Source organism: Chiloscyllium plagiosum, unplaced genomic scaffold (genome assembly GCF_037043375.1).
Source record: "Chiloscyllium plagiosum isolate Xiang-an unplaced genomic scaffold, Cpla_swu_hap1 HiC_scaffold_11, whole genome shotgun sequence".
NCBI classification, from domain to species: Eukaryota; Metazoa; Chordata; class Chondrichthyes; order Orectolobiformes; family Hemiscylliidae; genus Chiloscyllium; species Chiloscyllium plagiosum.
Genome location: NW_028270149.1, coordinates 81,540,661 through 81,559,449, shown reverse-complemented (window position 1 = coordinate 81,559,449; position 18,789 = coordinate 81,540,661). Strand labels below are relative to the sequence as shown.

Below are 18,789 nucleotides of genomic sequence, written 5' to 3'. Positions count from 1 at the left end.
GATCCTTGGACTCCTCCATCGCCAGACCATAGTAACACAATGGTTGGAGGAAGAGCACCTCATCTTCCGCCTAGGAACCCTCCAACCACAAGGGATGAACTCAGATTTCTCCAGTTTCCTCATTTCCCCTCCCCCCATCTTGTCTCAGTCAAATCCCTCGAACTCAGCACCGCCTTCCTAACCTGCAATCTTCTTCCTGACCTCTCCGCCCCCACCCCAATCCAGCCTATCACCCTCACCTTGACCTCCTTCCACCTATCGCATTTCCAACGCCCCTCCCCCAAGTCCCTCCTCCCTACCTTTTATCTTAGCCTGCTGGACACACTTTCCTCATTCCTAAAGAAGGGCTTATGCCCGAAACGTTGATTCTCCTGTTCCTTGGATGCTGCCTGACCTGCTGTGCTTTTCCAGCAACACATTTTCAGCTACATGCAAATATAGTTTTGTTCAAGTAAGAGATACCTTTAGTTTGTTTGGATAGAGTCAAAATGTTTGTTTATTTCCTTGATATGCTACTGTAGAGAACCAAACTGCATTTGTTTCTATGGATGTGTATAAAAGATCTTTTTTATGACTACAGTATATTTTTGAAATAAAAATAGTGAAGCAGACTGAGAGGAGTGTGCAGCAGGTCAGCATCGCTGTGAAGCAGACTGGGAGATCAGATCTGTGTGAGAAGGGCAGTGGTGGTAAGACAGGTATTGGTATCCAGAATTTAACTTTGGAGTCACCTTCTACCTTTCTTCAACCAGTATGAGGTTCTTGCTATGCATGTGGACAAAGGCACAGAGTGCAGGTAGAATGAGCAAACTGCAGTACTGTGTTGGGGTGAGAGGCAGGGAGATAGAGAAGTGAAATGTAAGACTAATATGGGATAACATAGTTAGGGGAATTAACACTGCTGTTTGCAGCCAAGGCAGAGAGTCTTAAAGGTTGTGTTGTCTACCTGGTACCAAATTGAAGGACATCTCCTCTGGGTTGATGAGGAACTTGTAAAGGGAGAGAAAGATTTCAAGCACCACAGTCCATGCAGGTACCAATGACACAGTAAGGACTGGGAAGGAGGTTCCGCTGAGGAATTATGAGCAACTCAGAGCTGAATTTTTAAAAAAGCAGTGCCACAAAGCTAAGAATCTCAGAATTACTATCTGAGTGCAAATTAGCATAAGGTAAATCAGATTAGCAAAGTAAATGTATTGCTCGAACATTTGTATGAAAGAAATGGGTATCAATTTATGGGACATTGTCACTAGTTCTGGCAAACGAGAGAGCTGTTCAGTTGGGATGGCCTTTGATTAAAACATGCTGGCATCAATGTCTTGCAACTCAAATAACTTGGGTTAAGCACTTAAAGCGGTAGTAGGTAGATTTTGGAAATATTGAAAAGTTGAGGCCAATGGGTAGCTGGTGTTGAAAAGGTGTTAAGGCCTGGTGGAGATGAGCATGATCTTGGGGAATAGTTGTGCAAAATTAATGTCCAAACAAGTTACTGCTGCTCCTATTGCTTATGTTCCTATGATGTAGGAGTAATGGAGCATGGATTGAAGAGTGGCTGGCTATCAAAAAATAGAGACTGTTAATAAATGGGTCTTATTCAGATTAGCAGAATCTGATGAGTCGGGTCCTGCAGCGATCTATGCTGGTTTCCAACTTTTTGTAATTTGTGAGTTGAGGAAATCAAAGGCACAATGGCTAGATTTGCAGATGGTGAAACAAGAGTTGAGTAAGTTCATTGTGAAAATGAAATTAAAAAGATACAAATTAACTCTATGTTGAGTCAGCTGGCAAAAGTCTGGCTGGTGGAGCATAGTGTAGTTGAAATAAATCAATATAGCTCTTTCTTTCACTTCTCCAGAGGCTGTTTTGCCATGTCCCAGAGAATGGGCTAAATAAACCACTTTTATGCTGGCAAATTTACTTTTAGCTGAACATATAACCAAACTGGCTCTTCCTAGCGAATCGGAAGGTTTAGTCAAACGATGTAAATGCTCACCTGAAGTTTGGTTAAACACAACCAAGAGATGAATGTAAAGCACGCGGCTACATAATCCCACATTGGCTTTATTAATTATTCTTGGAATGTTGCTCATGTAACTGGAGCAGAGGGTCTCCATTAAGCTGGAGCAGAGGGTCTCCATTAAACTGGAGCAGAGGGTCTCCATTAAACTTGAGCAGAGGGTCTTGTTGTAACTGGAGCACCATGTCTCGGTGTAATCAAAATGTATAGACTCAGTGCAATTGGAGAAGATAATCTTAATAGAATGGGATCAAAACAAAGTTTCAAACTCTGATATTAAAATGAACTCCAACATTTAGTTGTTGGAAGTCCAAAATTTAATAAATATATCGAGTTTTGCTTCAGCAAGGCCATGATTGATGGAATTCCACTTGGTGCTGTCCCATTGAACGATTCATTTGGTGTCAAGCCAGTTGTTGTTGTGATTTTTTAACTTGGCTTCTCCACATCATGGCTACCATCACCATCACTAACTGCCGGCTCAAAGTAGAGAGGATCTCCAAGAAGATCGCGCACATGAACACAGGCAGCAAGTTTCGGCAGAAATGCAAGAAAGCAGGAAATATCCCAAAACGATTATAGATGACAAGCCCACTCAAGTCGACCTACAACACAGACTATGCTGAGAGACTTTGCTGTTACACCTCTCGCAAACTCCTCAGTCATCTCTTGCCCTGAACTCTACAGCAGGCGCCATAACCTTGAAATCAAGATAGAGTCCACACTCTCAGCTTGTGATCAAGACACAGCAGTACAGTTACGCAGTAGTGCCAAGCAGACAAGGAGGTAGGACTACACCACGTACATGAGCACCAAGAACAAGAAACTAGAGAAATTTGGCATCAAACCAGCAATAGCCAAGCCTCCCCTGGCACTACAGTTGAAAATGTTATCACGACAGGGAAATCGATTGTCAACTTATCAGACCACACTCTTCAATCGGAAGAGATTGAAGTTCTCAGCCACGGGCTCAATTTCTGCCCCACCAGCAAAATGGACCCTATTGGCCTTGCAACAGACAAGGAAGAATTCATCAGACGAAGGAGATTCTGGGAATTCTTCCAAGATGTCAGCAGTGGTCCCAACCAACGAACCCGAACAGTAATCAAAGAGATCCATAGTGGAGCGATCAAAGAAGGAGTTGAGTTGGATCCCTCTGGAGAGCTGCTGCCCTGGGTTTGACATGTATGCTGAAACCGTCAGGAATTGCGTGAATGCCAGATTCATCAGCCGCACCCACAAGGTAGAGCCGATCACAACGCACTGCCATCCATGCTCTCAAAACCAATTGCAACATTGTTATCCAACTAACAGATAAAGGAGGAGCCATCATCATTCAGAATAGAACAGTCCTTCAAAGGTCCCTACATGCTCTCATCCCATGTACATCTCGCGTAGGGGACTTCTACTGCCTTCCAAAGATACACAATGCCAATGCACCTGGACATCCCATCGTATCAAGCAATGAGACCCTATGTGAGAACCTTTCTGGCTCAGTTTAAGGGCATTGTGAAATCCATTGTCCTGGGGACCCCCAGCTTCTGTCACAACACTACAGATTTCTCACAGAAACTCAGCACCCACGGGCTCGTCGAACTGGGAATATTCCTTGTCACAATGGACGTTTTGCAATGTACACCAGCATCCCCCATGATGACAGCATTGCTGTAGCAGCCTCAATACTTAATACCAACAACTGCCAATCTCCGAGCACCCAGCCTACAACTCATCCGCTTCATCCTCGTCCACAACGCTTTCACCTTTGACAACCAGTTCTTCATCCAGGTACATGGAACGGCTATGGGGACCAAATTTGCACCCCAATCTGCCAACATTTTCATGCATAAGTTCAAACAATACTTCTTTGCTGGACAGGACCTCCAACCAGCACTATAAATCAGACATATTGATGACATTTTCTTCCTCTGGACTTATGGCGAGGAGTCAATGAAACAACTGCACAGTGATATCAAGATTCTTCCCACCATCAGACATAACATGGACTACTCTTTAGTTTCTGTCTCATTCTTGGACATGTGTGGGCACCTCAGTACCTCACTCTACCTCAAACCCACAGATAACCTCATGATGCTGTATTTCCAAGCTTCCAACCTAAACATATCAAAACAGCCATCCCCTACAGACAAGACCCACGCATACATAGGATCTGTTCAGATGAGGAGGAACATGAGAGACACCTGAAGGTGCTCAAGGATGAACAGGATATGATGCTCAATTCATCGATCGCTAGTTCTGACGTGCCACAGTGAGAAACCGGAATGGCCTCCTCAGGAGACCGACACAGGATGCAACCAATAGGGTACCCTTCATTTTCCAGTACTTCCCAGGTGTGGAGAAATTACGCCATGTTCTTCGCAGCCTGCAACATGTTATCGATGATGATGAGCACCTCGCCAAGACCTTCCCTATGCCTCCATTTCTTGCCTTTAAGCAACCGCCAAACCTTAAACAGATCATTGCTTGCAGCAAACTGCCCAGCTTTCAGGACAACATCGGCCACAACACCATACAACCCTGTCACGGCAACCACTGCAAGACATGTCAGAATGTCGACATGCATACCACCGTTACATGTGGGGACACCACCCATCACGTATGCTGCAGGTACTCATGTGACTTGACCAATGTTGTCTATCTCGAATGTTGCAGGCAAGGATGCCCTGAGGCTGGTGAAACCAGCCAGATGCTACAACAAAGGATGAATGAACACCACATAACAATCACCAGACATGGGTGTTCCCTCCCAGTCAGGGACTATCGGCTTCAGATCTTCGGGTGACCATCCTCCAAGGCGGACTTCGGGATACACAACAACGCAGAGTGACTGAGCAGAGTCTGATAGCCAATTTTGGTACCCATCAGGATAGCCTCAGGTGACACTACAGGTGATCCCTCTCTCTCTCTCTGTCTCTCACACACACACACACACACAAACAACCCCCACACTCTCACCTACGCACACACCCTGTCAGAGGCTGAAACTTCATCACACTCAAACACACACAGACACTTTGCCAAGCATTCACACACACAAACACACACTCGGTCACACTCACATGCAGACACATTCCCTCCCCCTCCCCTTCCTCCTCTCCTTCTCCCTCTTCCTCTCCCGATGAAGGAACAGCGGTCCGAAAGCTAGTGCTTCCAAGTAAACCTGTTGGACAATAAACTGGTGGTGTGTGATTTTTTAACTTTGTCCTCCCCAGTTCAACACTGGCTCCTCCACAATATTGATGTAGAATAACTGCAGTTTAATGCTGAGTATTCTCAAACTGGCATGCAACTACCAACAGGAAGTTTTGAACAATGGCTTCACCTATTCTTTCACCTTCGATATAACATAGATGCATGAAACTTGAGCTGTGCTCTTTTTTGATCACATGTGGAATACTTATTGAGCTTTGTACTTTTCTTGAACTCTGTTTCAGACTGCAAGTCGTAGAGATGTACAACATGGAAACAGACACTTCGATCCAACTTGTCCACACCAACCAGATATCCCAACCCAATCTGGTCCCACCTGCCAGCACCCGCCCCATATCGCTCTAAACCCTTCCTATTCATATACCCATCCAGATGCCTTTTAAATGTTGCAATTGTACTAGTCTCCACCACTTCCTCTGGCAGTTCCCTCTGGTACCACCCTCTGCAGGCAAAGGTTACCCCTTAGGTCTCTTTTATATGTTTCCTCTCTCACCCTAAACCTCTGCCCTCTAGTTCTGGACTCCCCAACTCCAGGGAAGAGACTTTGTCTATTTATCCTATCCATGCCCCCTCATGATTTTATAAACCTCTATAAGGTCACGCCTCAGCCTCCGATGTTCCAGGGAAAACAGCCTGAGCCTATTCAACCTCTCCCTCTAGCTCAAATCCTCCAACAGAGGCAACATCCTTGTAAATCTTTCTGAACCCTTTCAAGTTTCACAATATCCTTCTGATAGGAAGGAGACCAGAATTGGAGGCAATACTCCAAAAGTGGCCTAACCAATGTCCTGTACAGCCACAACGTGACCTATCAACTCCTGTACTCAATACTCTGACCAATAAAGGAAAGCATACCAAATGCCTTCTTCACTATCCTATCTACCTGCGACTCCATTTTCAAGGAGCTATGAACCTGCACTCCAAGGTCTCTTTGTTTAGCAACACTCCCCAGGACCTTACCATTAAGTGTATAAGTCCTGCTAGATTTGCTTTTCCAAATGCAGCACCTCACATTTATCTAAATTAAACTCCATCTGCCACATCTCAGCCCATTGACCCATTGGATCAAGATCCCATTGTAAACTGAGGTAACCTTCTTCGCCGTCCACTACACCTCCAATTTTGGTGTCATCTGCAAACTTACTAATTATACCTCTTCTGCTCACAACAAAATCATTTATATAATTGTTGAAAAATAGTGGACCCAGCACCGATCCTTGTGGCACTCCACTGGTCACAGTCCTCCAGTCTGAAAAACAACCCTCCACCACCACCCTCTGTCTTCTACCTTCAAGCCAGTTCTGTAAACAAATGGCTAGTTCTCCCTCTATTCCATGAGATCTAACCTTGCTAACCAGTTTCCCATGGAGACCCTTATCGAATGCATTACTGAAGTCCACATAGATCATGTCCACCACTCTGCCCTCATCAATCCTCTTTGTTACTTCTTCAAAAAACTCTATCAAGTTTGTGAGACATGATTTCCCATGCACAAAGCCATGTTGACTAACCCTAATTGGTCCTTGCCTTTCCAAATACATGTACATCCTTTCCCTCAGGATTCCCTCCATCACAGATGTCAGGCTCACTGGTCTACCATTCCCTGGCTTGTCCTTATCACCCTTCGTAAACAGTGGAACCACGTTAGCCAACCTCCTGTCTTCTGGTACCTCACCTGTGACTATTGATGATACAAATACCTCAGCAAGGGGCCCAGCAATCACTTCTCTAGCTTCCCACAGAGTTCTAGGGTACAACTGATCAGGTCCTGGGGATTGATCCACTTTTCAAGATATCCAGCACTTCTGCATTATGGACATTTTTCAAGATGTCACCATCTATTTCCTGACATTCTATACGTTCCATGTCCTTTTTCACAGTAAACACTGATGCAAAATACTCGTTTAGTAACTCCCCCATCTCCTACGGCTCCACACAAAGGCTGCTTTGCTGATCTTTGAGGAGCCCTATTCTCTCTCTAGTTACTCTTTTGTCCTGAATGCATTTGTAAAAATCCTTTGGATTCTCCTTATCTCCATTTGCCAAAGCTATCTCATGTCCACTTTTTGCCCTCCTGATTTCCCTCTTAAGTATGCCCCTACTGCCTTTATATGCTTCTAAGGATTCATTTGATCTATCCTGTCCATACCTGACATATGCTTTCTTCTTTTTCTTAACCAAGCCATCAATTTCTTTTGTCATCCAGCATTCCCTACACCTACCAGCATTTCCTTTCACCCTAACAGGAATATACTGTCACTCGACTCTCGTTATTTCATTTCTGAAGGCTTCCCATTTTCCAGCCGTTCCTTTACCTGTGAACATCTGCCCCCAATCAGCTTTTGAAAGTTCTTGCCTAATACCATCAAAATTAGCCAATTCCAACTTAGAACTTCACCTTTTAGATCTGGTGTATCCTTTTCCATCACTATTTTAAAACTAATAGAATTATGGTCGCTGGCCCCAAAGTGCTCCTCTACTGACACCTCAGTCACCTGCCCTGCCTTATCTCCCAAGAGTAGGCCAACTTTGCACTTTCTCCAGTAGATACATCCACACACTGAATCAGAAAAGTTTCTTGTACACACTTAACAAATTTCTCACCACCTCAACCCTTAACACTATGGCAGTCCCAGTCTATGTTTGAAAAGTTAAAATCCCCTACCATAACTACCCTATTATCCTTACAGATAACTGAGATCTCCTTACAAATCTGTTTTTCAATTTCCCTCTGACTACTAGGGGGTCTATAATACAATACAAGTAAGGTACTCATCCCTTTCATATTTCTCCGTTCAACCTAAGTAGCTTTCCTCGATGTATTTCAAGGAATATCCTCCCTCAGTATGGCTGCAATGCCATCCCTTACCAAAGATGCCACTCCCCCATCTCTATTGCCTCCTTTTCTGTCTTTCGTGTATCCTCGAACATTAAGCTGCTAGTCCTGTCCATCCCTGAGCCACATGTCTGTAATTGCTATGATATCGCAGTTCCATGTTCCGAACCATGCCAGGAGTTCATCCACCTTCCCTGTTAGACCTCTTGCATTGAAAGAAATGCAGTTTAATTTATCAGTTCTACCTTCTTCTCTGCTTTGTTCCTGCCTGCCCTGACTGTTTGACTTCCTTCTGTTCTCAACTGTACGAGTCTCAGATTGATCTCTTTACTCACTATCTCCCTGGATCCCACCCCCCTCATCTTAATAGTTTAAATCCTCCTGAGCAGCTCTCGCAAATCTCCCTGCCAGTGTATTAGTCACCTTCCAATTCAGGTGCAATCCGTTCTTCTTGTAAAGGTCATTTCTACTCAAGAAGAGATTCCAATGATTCAAAAATGTGAATTCTTCTCCCATACACCAGCTCCTAAGCCATGTATTCATCTGCTCTATCCTCTATTCCTACCCTCACTAGCTCACAACACCTGGAGTTATCGAGATATTACTACTCTCGAGGATCCCCTTTTTAAATTCCTGCCTAACTCACTATATTCTCCCTTCAGAATCTCATTCTTTTGCCTTTCTATGTAATTGGTTTCAATGTGTACCATGACCTCCTGCTGGTCCCTCAATATGTATCTCAATAAAACATATAATCAAGAAAGAACCCACTCTACTCACTCCTGCAGACTTGCTGTAAGGCCACACTTAAAAACATTCACTTATCTGTTTCTGTGCTGTGACCTCTCCCAAATAGGTTCCTCCAGATTAGTGGTGAATTTCACTGTTTGTTAATTTTCTCACACGCACTCTCATGTCCAGTGATACATGAATTCAAACAGCAAAGGCAGTAACTGCACAGGTTCATTGCTGTGTCAGTTAGCAGTGCGGGTTTCTCTCTCTCTTCTCTCTCTCTCTCTCTCCTCTCCATGCCTCACCATGTGCTGCCTTCGTCTGTTCCTCTCCTTTTCAAAAGTGTTGTTGTTTTAACTTTTTTCTCTTCAAAGATCTAAAACAATGCAACAGCATATAAAACAGTAATAGCTGCTCCTGGAATTCGAGGAACTCCCCTCCAACGCCTCAAATACCTCAAAAAAGGAGCTGTCTGTGACAGCCAGAAAGTTTTGCCATCCTTCATCTTGAGTAAAACCTCTTCATATTAAACTCTAAACCCTCTTTAAACTGCAGAATAAATCAAAGATCTAAAGATGCACCAGCGAGAGTTGGCTTTAACTGGATTCTTAAAGAATGACCATGAAACACATCTTCCAGAAGACACGGTGAGTCTTTTTGTAAAAGATGGGAATTCATTCATGTAAACTCTTGAGATGATTTTCAAGATTTTGATTGTTGCGAATTGAAGAGATTTTCTAGTGGGGTCAATATCTCCACAAACCACTGAGAATTTTTTTAAAATGTGGTGCAATGCAATGTTTCTGTAGTGGGTGAAAACCGTAATTTTATATTCAATTTCACTCGGACAAAGTCTGATTTCTGAGTTGGCCATCTCCTCTCTTTTCCCCAGGCTACCACCACTGAACATGTGGGTGAAAGTGACGAGAATGTGGAGCGAGGTAACTGGTCCTCGAAGGCTGACTATCTTCTCTCGATAATTGGTTATGCTGTGGGCCTGGGCAATGTCTGTCGATTTCCTTTCCTGGCTTACAGAAATGGAGGAGGTACTACAAATAAATCCAAAATACAGTGCAAGGAACAGAAGGGCTCGACAAAATTTCAGAAAATGTGCAAGAAAACACCTCTTTCTCAATCAGTATCATGAGATCTTTTGTACTTTCCAAGAGAGCAGGCAGGATATCAGTTCAAATTTTAACCTGATAAATGGAATAGTTAGAAAACCAAAAGAAAGCTTGTTATTTACTTCATAAGTAAACCTGGTAAATATTACCTAGACAGATCTAGGTAATTATAGGTCACCATTTGTGTGCTAGTTAGTGTAACCATTGAATGCATACCATTCTTTACTTCTTGACCATTCCCACAATCATGTTGGAGAGAATATTTGGGCCAAATTGTGCTGTGGGAAGGAATCTGGAAGGTTCTTGTTGTGCAGTGGTAGTGTCCATACCTTGGGCCAAGAGATTGTACAATAACTTATCTGAACAGGTTGATCAAAATTATCTATCCTATGTGTTAATAAATGATTTAAGAGCGTCCACAATTGGTTAACTTATCCTTCAGGTTGAAACTGAGTTGATAATTACCTGGAACAGGAATGTGGGATATGAATGAACAGGGAAAGGAATGGGATATCTCCTTCGTCATCAAAGTGAAGGTTTGTGAAGTAAACTGAATAACATAGAAAGGGAATATTCATTTAAATAGGTGGAGTCAAAACCAAAACAGATACAGAAGAAGAAATCAAGACATAAAAAGGATTGGATTAAGAAAGAGCAAAAGAAAAGACACAACAGAAAAGAATAATCATTATGACGATTATAAGATGGGTTATATCAGGGCTGTGTCTTGAATTTCAGGTGAATGAAGATCAAGTGACCTGTCCCAAACTTGTCCTGATAGTAAGCCTGGATTAATTGATTGATACAGATTAGAATTAGGCTCTTTAACCTTCCAGACAATGGCAGCAGCGACTGTGCTCACAGTGACACTCTGAGTCTCCAGCCTTCCAGGAAGGTGTTGAGTACATTAGTTTGTAAACAACTTTGCTTTCAGTTGTCCCTTTCATTGAGTTATGGCATTATGCAGCATGGAAACTGACCCTTTGGTCTAACTAGTCCACACCGACCATATTCCCAAACTAAACTAATACTGCCTGCCTGAGCTTGGCCCATACATCTCCAAACCTTTCCTATTTATGTATTTATCCAAATGTCTTTTAAACATTGTAACTGTCCCAACTTCCAGATGGAAAAGAATTGGACTCTCCGGGATATCCAAGTAACATTTCTACCTGCATACAAGGCCTGTGTGATTCATGCTGCAAGGGAGACAGGATTTGAGAGGAGAAGATTTCATAGAAAGCCAATATTGGGTTGGCTTGCAAGTTTTCCCCTAAAAAAAATCACTGAACATCACAGACAGTGTCAGTGTGCGAGAATATGAAAGGAGAGAGAGAGAGAAGTATCTCTTGAAGGAGTGTAGACTGTTGTATTTTTCATTCATTCATAATGCAGTTGAATAAAAACCTGGTTCTTTTGTTTTGTTGATTTGTATTTGGTTGCTGAGTAAACTTGTAATTACACCATTTAGCTGTTGTGTCAGTATGAATTGATCTGTTTAATTCCTCAAACAAGATGCAGGGCAGAAAGCTGTTGCTGTAGCCATATTACTTACATTGTTTGGGTGTTCAACAAAGTACTTAAATGATGACATTTAAATTTATTTCATTGTATTGAATGTATGAGTGGTGTATTCATTCATAACTTTAATAAAATTTTATTTTAACATTACCTTAATTTAAATACGCATTCATCATTTCCCATTGTCTGTTAAAGTCGCTTGTCAATTTTTCTTACACATGATTGTTACCTGTGTTTTTTAAACCCAATTGCTTCATCTAGTTATGAGTTTTTTGATGTTAGTCACACTGCAATCCAGCTTTCAGTCTGAATGTGTGTCTGGAATAAAGAAGCAATCAAAAAACTGCAAACATAAAGTGATCATTCCAACACTTTTACAATCAAATATCATTTCCTTTCCCATATTTTCCAGGTGCATTTCTGATTCCCTACATTCTCATGCTGACATTCGCTGGGATACCAATGTTTTTCTTGGAAACTTCCTTTGGGCAGTTTGCCAGCCTCGGACCCATTGCAGTGTGGAAAGCCATGCCAATATTACAAGGTGGCTATCTGTTGAATAAATGTTATTTATTTATGATAATAAATGGTATATTATAACTAATAATTAAAGTTTCATGCAATCTGATTGATAGTATACTTTAAAAAGTCCAATGATGAGATAGAAACAACGAGTGAATTGTTTTATTTTCTTGTAGTTTTGGCCAGCTATCAAGAGAATGCTCAGTCTTCTATTTCATTGGTTTTATAATTTTTCCAAAGGAGTTGCTAATTAAGAGACCGAGTGTTTTTTTAACTCATTTGATTTTGATGCAACTGGTGACTTATCAGCCATTGAATGGAATTGGTGGAGATAGATAAATACTTTCCATTGATTTTAACAAATTTCTCTTGGTTAACTATGAATACACGAACATAGAACAGTACAGCACAGTAGAGCACAGTGCAGGCCTTTCGGCACTTGATGTTGTGTCGACCTTTAATCCTACTCTAAGATGAAACTAACCTATATATCCTTTAATGTGCCTATCCAAGTGTCGCTTAAATGTCACTAATGTATCTGACTCTACTACCACCATGGTGCATTCCATGCACTCACCACTCTCCGTGTAAAGAACCTACCTCTGACATTTCCCCTGAACCTTTCTTCAATCACCTTAAAATTATGTCCCTTGTGACAGCCATTTACGCCCTGTCTCTGACTAATAGAACATAGAACAGTAGAGCACAGTACAGGCCCTTCGAAGTTTGCTGGCAAAGCAAATATTTATTGGCCACCTCTCATTGGCAAGCCCTGGTGTGTTAAGTTGGGAAGTATATTTAATATTAAGCTAGTGAGAACAAACCATTTGAACTGAGCTAAATGCTCCAGAGTTCATAGTAGTTGGACTGGTTAGGTGTCTCAATCTTTGAGGGAGGGGGCATGCAAGACCCACCAATGCAAGGCCCTTTAGAGGACAAGTACATTACACAAGGACCCATGCATTGTACAGGGCATGGGCCTACAGATTTCATAAATCCTGGTCATCCATTTCAAAACAGTTTCTACTCTACTGTTGTTAGAATACTGAATGGACTCAAAAGCTCTTAGCATTTGCCTGTACCTGTGTGTTTTTTTTTGTTTTTGCTGCTGTTTACCTACTATTTACTTATCTATGCTATTTAACAATGAAATCTGTCTGTATTACTCACAGGACAAAGCCTTTCACTGTGCTGCGGCACATGTGACAATAAATCCAATTCAATTCCTAATGCATTGGCTCCCTCAGTGCTGTACGACTCCTTGCTTTCGACAATATTGATCACTTCATGCAACACCAACATTTTTGTACACAGACGTCAGTAAAAGAATAAGGATGTTGATCAAGAGGGGAAGTGCTGCCACTGGATCCCATTGCTTTGTATACATTTTGTTCATTTCACTTCCATATGATGCATGAGACTGTCGACATAAACATTGATCCATAGTACATTCTGTATGGATGTGAACTTAAGCCTCCCAGAGACACAGTCACAAATGGGGCTAGGCAGAGACTCAAACAAACAGATATGTTTATGCAAATGTAAGAATTTAAATATGGTACAGTGTCACCCATGATCTTTGCAAGGTTTTTCTTTCCTTTCCCTCCTTCTACAAAGTCAGTGTTGTCCCAGGTTGTGCAGCTGGATGGAGGGGCACTGCTCTAAAATGTGCTAATGGCTGCACTCACAGATGGCCTCATAGAGTCATAGGGATCTACAGCACAGGAAAAAAGCCCTTTGGCTCATTGTGTCTGCATCAGTCAAAAACAGCTACTAATCCTTGTTAATTCTAGTTCTAGCACTCCTGTCATACTTAAAACACACATATTTCTCCCATCGCTTTGTACTACCTACCCCTTTGATTTCACATAATACTTTGTACCATCTCCTTTCTCCCAGTATTAACCCCACAGTGCCAGGGAATCCGGTTCGATACTACCATCGGGCGACTGTGTGAAGTTCTCTCCATGTCTGCGTGGGTTCCTCTGGGTGCTCTGGTTTCCTCCCATATTACAAAGATGTGTCTGTTAAATGGATTGGGAATGCTAAATTGCCCTGTTGAGTTCAGGGTTGTACTTGCAAGGTATGTTAGCCATGGGAAATGCAGAGTTACGGGGTTAGAGTAGGGGGATGGGCCTGGGAATGCTCTTCAGAGGGTCGGTGTGGACTTGATGGGCCAAATGGCCTGCTCCACACTGTAAGAATTCTAATCCTATTTTCTATGCTATGACTCTATGACTTAGTCCATAGCCTTGTATCTTTTGGCACCTCAAGTGCACATCTAAAAACTTCTTAGATATTATGAGGCCTTCTCCCTACAGGCAGTGAGTTCCAGATCCTTAGCATCCTCTGAGTGAAATAGTTTTTTTTTCTCACATCTCCTCTATACCTTCTTTGCCTTACCTTAAATCTACGCCCCTGGTCATTGATCCCTCCATCAGAGGGAGAAGTTTCTTCCTGTCTACCCTATGTATGCCCTCATAATTTTATAAATCTCAATCCTATTCCTTCTCAAATTCCTCTGTTCTTAGGAAAACAACCCTAGTCTGTCCAATCACTCTTCATAACTGAAACTCTCCAGCTGAGGCAACATCTTGGTAAATCTCCTCTGTGCCCTCTCACGTGCTATCATATCCCTCCAACAATGTGGATTCCAGAACTGCATGCAATACTATAACTGTGGCTATAACTGTTTTGTACAGTTCCAGCGTAACCTCTTTGGTCTTATACTCTATGCCTCAACTAATCAAGGTGAGAATGCCATATGCCAGCGTAACCAGTTTATTCACTTGTCCTAATACCTTAAGGCTTTAGTGGGCATGTACAATAAAATCCCTCTGATCCTCAGTACTTGCCAGGGTCCTACCATTTGTCATATCTTCCTTGCCTTGTTTGTCCTAACAATTAATTCAAGACAATCAGTTGTTCATGTGACCTGGCTAACTTTCACTTGTTAAAGGAGATATATATTTACACAGGACTTGTTCTCTGCAAACAAAAGTAATATGTTCAAGTTGTGCCCTTTTTTTGCATTAACTGGGAACTCAGGGAGCACCTTATTACTCCTTGTTGCTTTCTCCATGGCAACACCTTGGTCAAGCAGAGATGAGTTGGCAACCAAGCAGCATCGTTTTCTTTCTGTGCTATAAATTGTTGTAATTTTTTGAAGTTTGGCATTCTTATGTTTGATCTGATGAGTGGAAGACAGCAAAGTTTGGCAACTTGTTCCTGTTTGCATCAAACTGTAAATAATGTTGACTGTTCAGATTATTGAATGACAAATGTTCATGTGGACAGCTGAGAAACACCTTTGGAACCTCAGAATGAGTTAATGAGGAATTGGAGAAATCTGAAACCAGTTTAAGAAATTCATCATATTCAAGATTTTAAAAGCAAAACATTTGCATTTTAAATGACGTCCAAAACAAGGTTTAAGAATTGAAGTATTTATACCTATACTATATCTCACATGGCAATGCCCACACTGTCAGTTGGTATAGAAGATCAGGAATATTGCACTGTGTACCACACATGGGTATAACTTGTCTTTGCACAACGGTGCCTGGTTAAATGATGATGGGGTTAATACTGGGAGAAAGGAGATGGTACAAAGTATTATGTGAAATCAAAGGGTAGGTAGTACAAAGCGATGGGAGAAATGTGTGTGTTTTAAGTACGACAGGAGTGCTAAAAATTGAGATTAGATTCCCTATAGTATGGAAACAAGCCATTTGGCCCAACAATCCACATCGACTCCCCGAAGAGTAACCCACCCAGACCCATTCCTGACGCAACATTTACCCCCGACTAATACACCTAACGCTATGGGCAATTTATCTTGACCAATTCATCTAACCTGCACATCTTTGGATTATGGGAGGAAACTGGAGCACTCAGAGGAAACCCACACAGACAGTTGCCCGAGGCCAGATTTGAACCCGAGTCCCTGGCACTGTGAGGCAGCAGTGCTAACCACTGAGCCACTGTGCCGCCCCAAGTCTTAGTGCATTGGAACCACTTTTGGGATAGGAGACACCTGTACAAAAGCAAAGTGTTTCATCTGTGGAGGATTAGCAACAGTATCCTTAGGAGGAGGCTTGTTAGTGTGCTTTTGGAATGTTGGAACTGCATTTGTAAGAGACCAGAACATTGAAGTAGAAAAGGCACATAAGGTTTCCAAAGTTGAGTATGAGGAGAGACAAAAGGAATACCATGTTAGTTGGGAGCTGTCCCTAACAACAATCTGTCTCGACATTGCAGTGGTTTAAGAAGACAGCTCACCACACTTTCGCCAGGCTATTTAGGAATGCACAAAGAATGCTGGCTTAGCCAGGGATGTCAAAATCCCATGAATGATGAATAAAAATGCTGTATTATGGTTTGAGTCCATTGGAGTTAATAATGAGTCAGCTGCTGCAGTGAAGGAAGGGAAATCAATCTGTAGTGCAGATCCCACTATCTTGTAAGATCTCCTATCCTGTGTCCAAAGTTCTGTCAGTTAAAAATTAGTCTGCTCATTCATATGAAGATCTATGAACTGAAACACATGACTGTAAGTCAGCATCATCCTTGAATTGAGGGACAGGTAGGAAGTTCATCTTAGCTTTAAGCACAAATCCAAATTTGCTAAAACTTCGAGTCGGGTTTAGAGATTAACCAGAGGTGGAAATAGTGATTAAGGAATGGAGTTCATGTCAGGAATCAAAACAAAAATAGGTTTGGGGAGAGACATTTTATCACCGATTTGGTGAAACTGAATATAGTTTATTACTTTGAAAAGCCATTCTTCAGTACGTGGTAGGGACAGAAGTCCGATATATGGAATTTTAGCTTGGAATCATAAGAAAAATGGAGGTTGATTCTTTGGATTTTCTCCAGCCTCTCCCTGACTGGATCTGCAAACTTGTGATGAACTGGGCCAGATGTTTTCTGGTGCTTTGAAAAATCTTTTGTATCTGGAATATTGTGGCATCTTGTTTGTAACTAGCTGGCTTAAAAAGTGCGCTTTGGGCCTAGGTTGCCGAATGAATATAGGAAAATAATAAAAACAAAATTGCATTGCAGAGATTCATGTTTTACTGATTCCAAACAAAGACATTTGCTTAGTTATCCAGCTGAATCTGCTTGAAGTGAATAATTTAACGTACTTTAATTAACTTGTCTTCCTTCATTCTATTTTAAGGTGTGGGGATTACAATGGTGCTTTCATCGACATTTGCCAACATTTCTTACTCATGCATCCTTGCCTACAGTCTGTACTACCTGTTTGCTTCCTTCCAATCGCCCCTGCCATGGGCAGACTGCTTCAGTTGGTGGGGAGCAGATGAAACATGCAGCAGGATTCCCAAAGGTACAAGGCTCACATTTACTGGGGGAATTGTAGACCCTGATTATTGATGGTTCATTCTGTTTAAAAGGAGAAGGAAGAAAATATTGTCCAAAGTTAAAAATCACACAACACCAGGTTATAGTCCAACAGGTTTCATTGGAAGCACACTCCTTCATCAGGTGATAGTGGAGGGCTCGATCGTAACACAGAATTTATAGGAAAAATTTGCAGTGTGATGTAACTGAAATTATACATTGAAAAATTGGTTGTCTGTTAAGCCTTTCATCTGTTAGAATACAATGATAGTTTCACTTCTTTCATGTGTAAATCACAAAACCTTTTTTTTTAAGTTGCATTCTTGCGTTAGCTGTTAACAATGGCGATAGCTAGACAATATATTGAAAATATTGTCAGTACTTTCACTGGCTATCTTCATTTTGATATTACAGCAGCAAAGTTGGATAATGATGTTTTACGTGTGTGAGTGTTTGAGCTTTCAGGATTGTGGATAGTCTAAATCTTTATTGAAAGTAAATTAGCTTGAGTGCCAATCTGTTGCATACTGATAACATTTTACTTTAAACTGGCATGTCTTTTTCTGTATATACCTGTTTGCTTATTGTTTCATTTTATCTTTTACGCTTTCAACTCTTTATTTCGTCTTTCGCCTGTTTGTCTCCTACTTTCGACACTGTGTTTATTGTGTGTTTCACACATTTACACTTGGTTCTGTGTTTTTTCCCAGCCAGAATCTCATCCTTTTCCTGTTTGTATAAGATTCTACCTTTCTGTTTTCCATCTCCTCATGATTTTGTCACTCATTCTTTCAGTGTCTTGCAAAAATTGTCTCTATTTCTGACACTTTGCATTAAAATAACACATCATTTTAGTCTTCAAAACCTCTTAGAAATGAAGAAACCATCTTATTTGTCTCTCGGAGAGGGTCCTTGGATGTGTGCATTTATGATAAAAGATTAAGTGCTTATGCCTGAATTTGATTTAAAAACAACTCCAATACATAAATACTCAGAACATCTGCTGGGTTCAAGTTCTAGTATAAATATTGGGAAGTACTGACATGCAAACTGTCCCATACAATGTTAACAGCCTGGTCACTTTGCTCACTTGGGCAGGTGCCTGTATTGCGAGGGATGTAACTCAGCCAAATCGATAGAGTCCCAATTGTTACATCTCTTGGGCCTTGCGAGAACCACATTCCAGAAAGAATATTAATAATATGTGCATGGTTCACAGAAAATTATAAAACAAAGCATTTAAAATATCTTAGTTCCTTGCAGCATTAATGAGATTAAATTTGATATAATCTGACTACCTGAACTGTAGACAAAATCTTGGAAACACTATTAGAGATGCAGTATAATAAAAGGGATTAGGCTGATTCAGTCAGGGTGAAGCTCCAGTCCTAATTATCTGATGAGAAGTGACTGCTTTGTTCTTAATGAAGAGTAATTCTAAACCA

The 18,789-nt window shown here is 41.5% G+C and overlaps 1 protein-coding gene across 1 annotated transcript in view; it reads left to right on the top strand.

The window, feature by feature from the left end:
- LOC122557081 (sodium- and chloride-dependent neutral and basic amino acid transporter B(0+)-like) overlaps positions 1-18,789 on the top strand; it is a 56,798-nt gene that overhangs the window by 6,266 nt on the left and 31,743 nt on the right. The window contains exons 2-5 of the mRNA XM_043704371.2: positions 9,369-9,460; positions 9,706-9,859; positions 11,871-12,002; positions 17,163-17,330. Of these exons, the coding sequence (XP_043560306.2) occupies positions 9,389-9,460; positions 9,706-9,859; positions 11,871-12,002; positions 17,163-17,330 (526 nt within the window). The 5' untranslated portion in view covers positions 9,369-9,388. The remainder of the gene's footprint in view (positions 1-9,368; positions 9,461-9,705; positions 9,860-11,870; positions 12,003-17,162; positions 17,331-18,789) is intronic.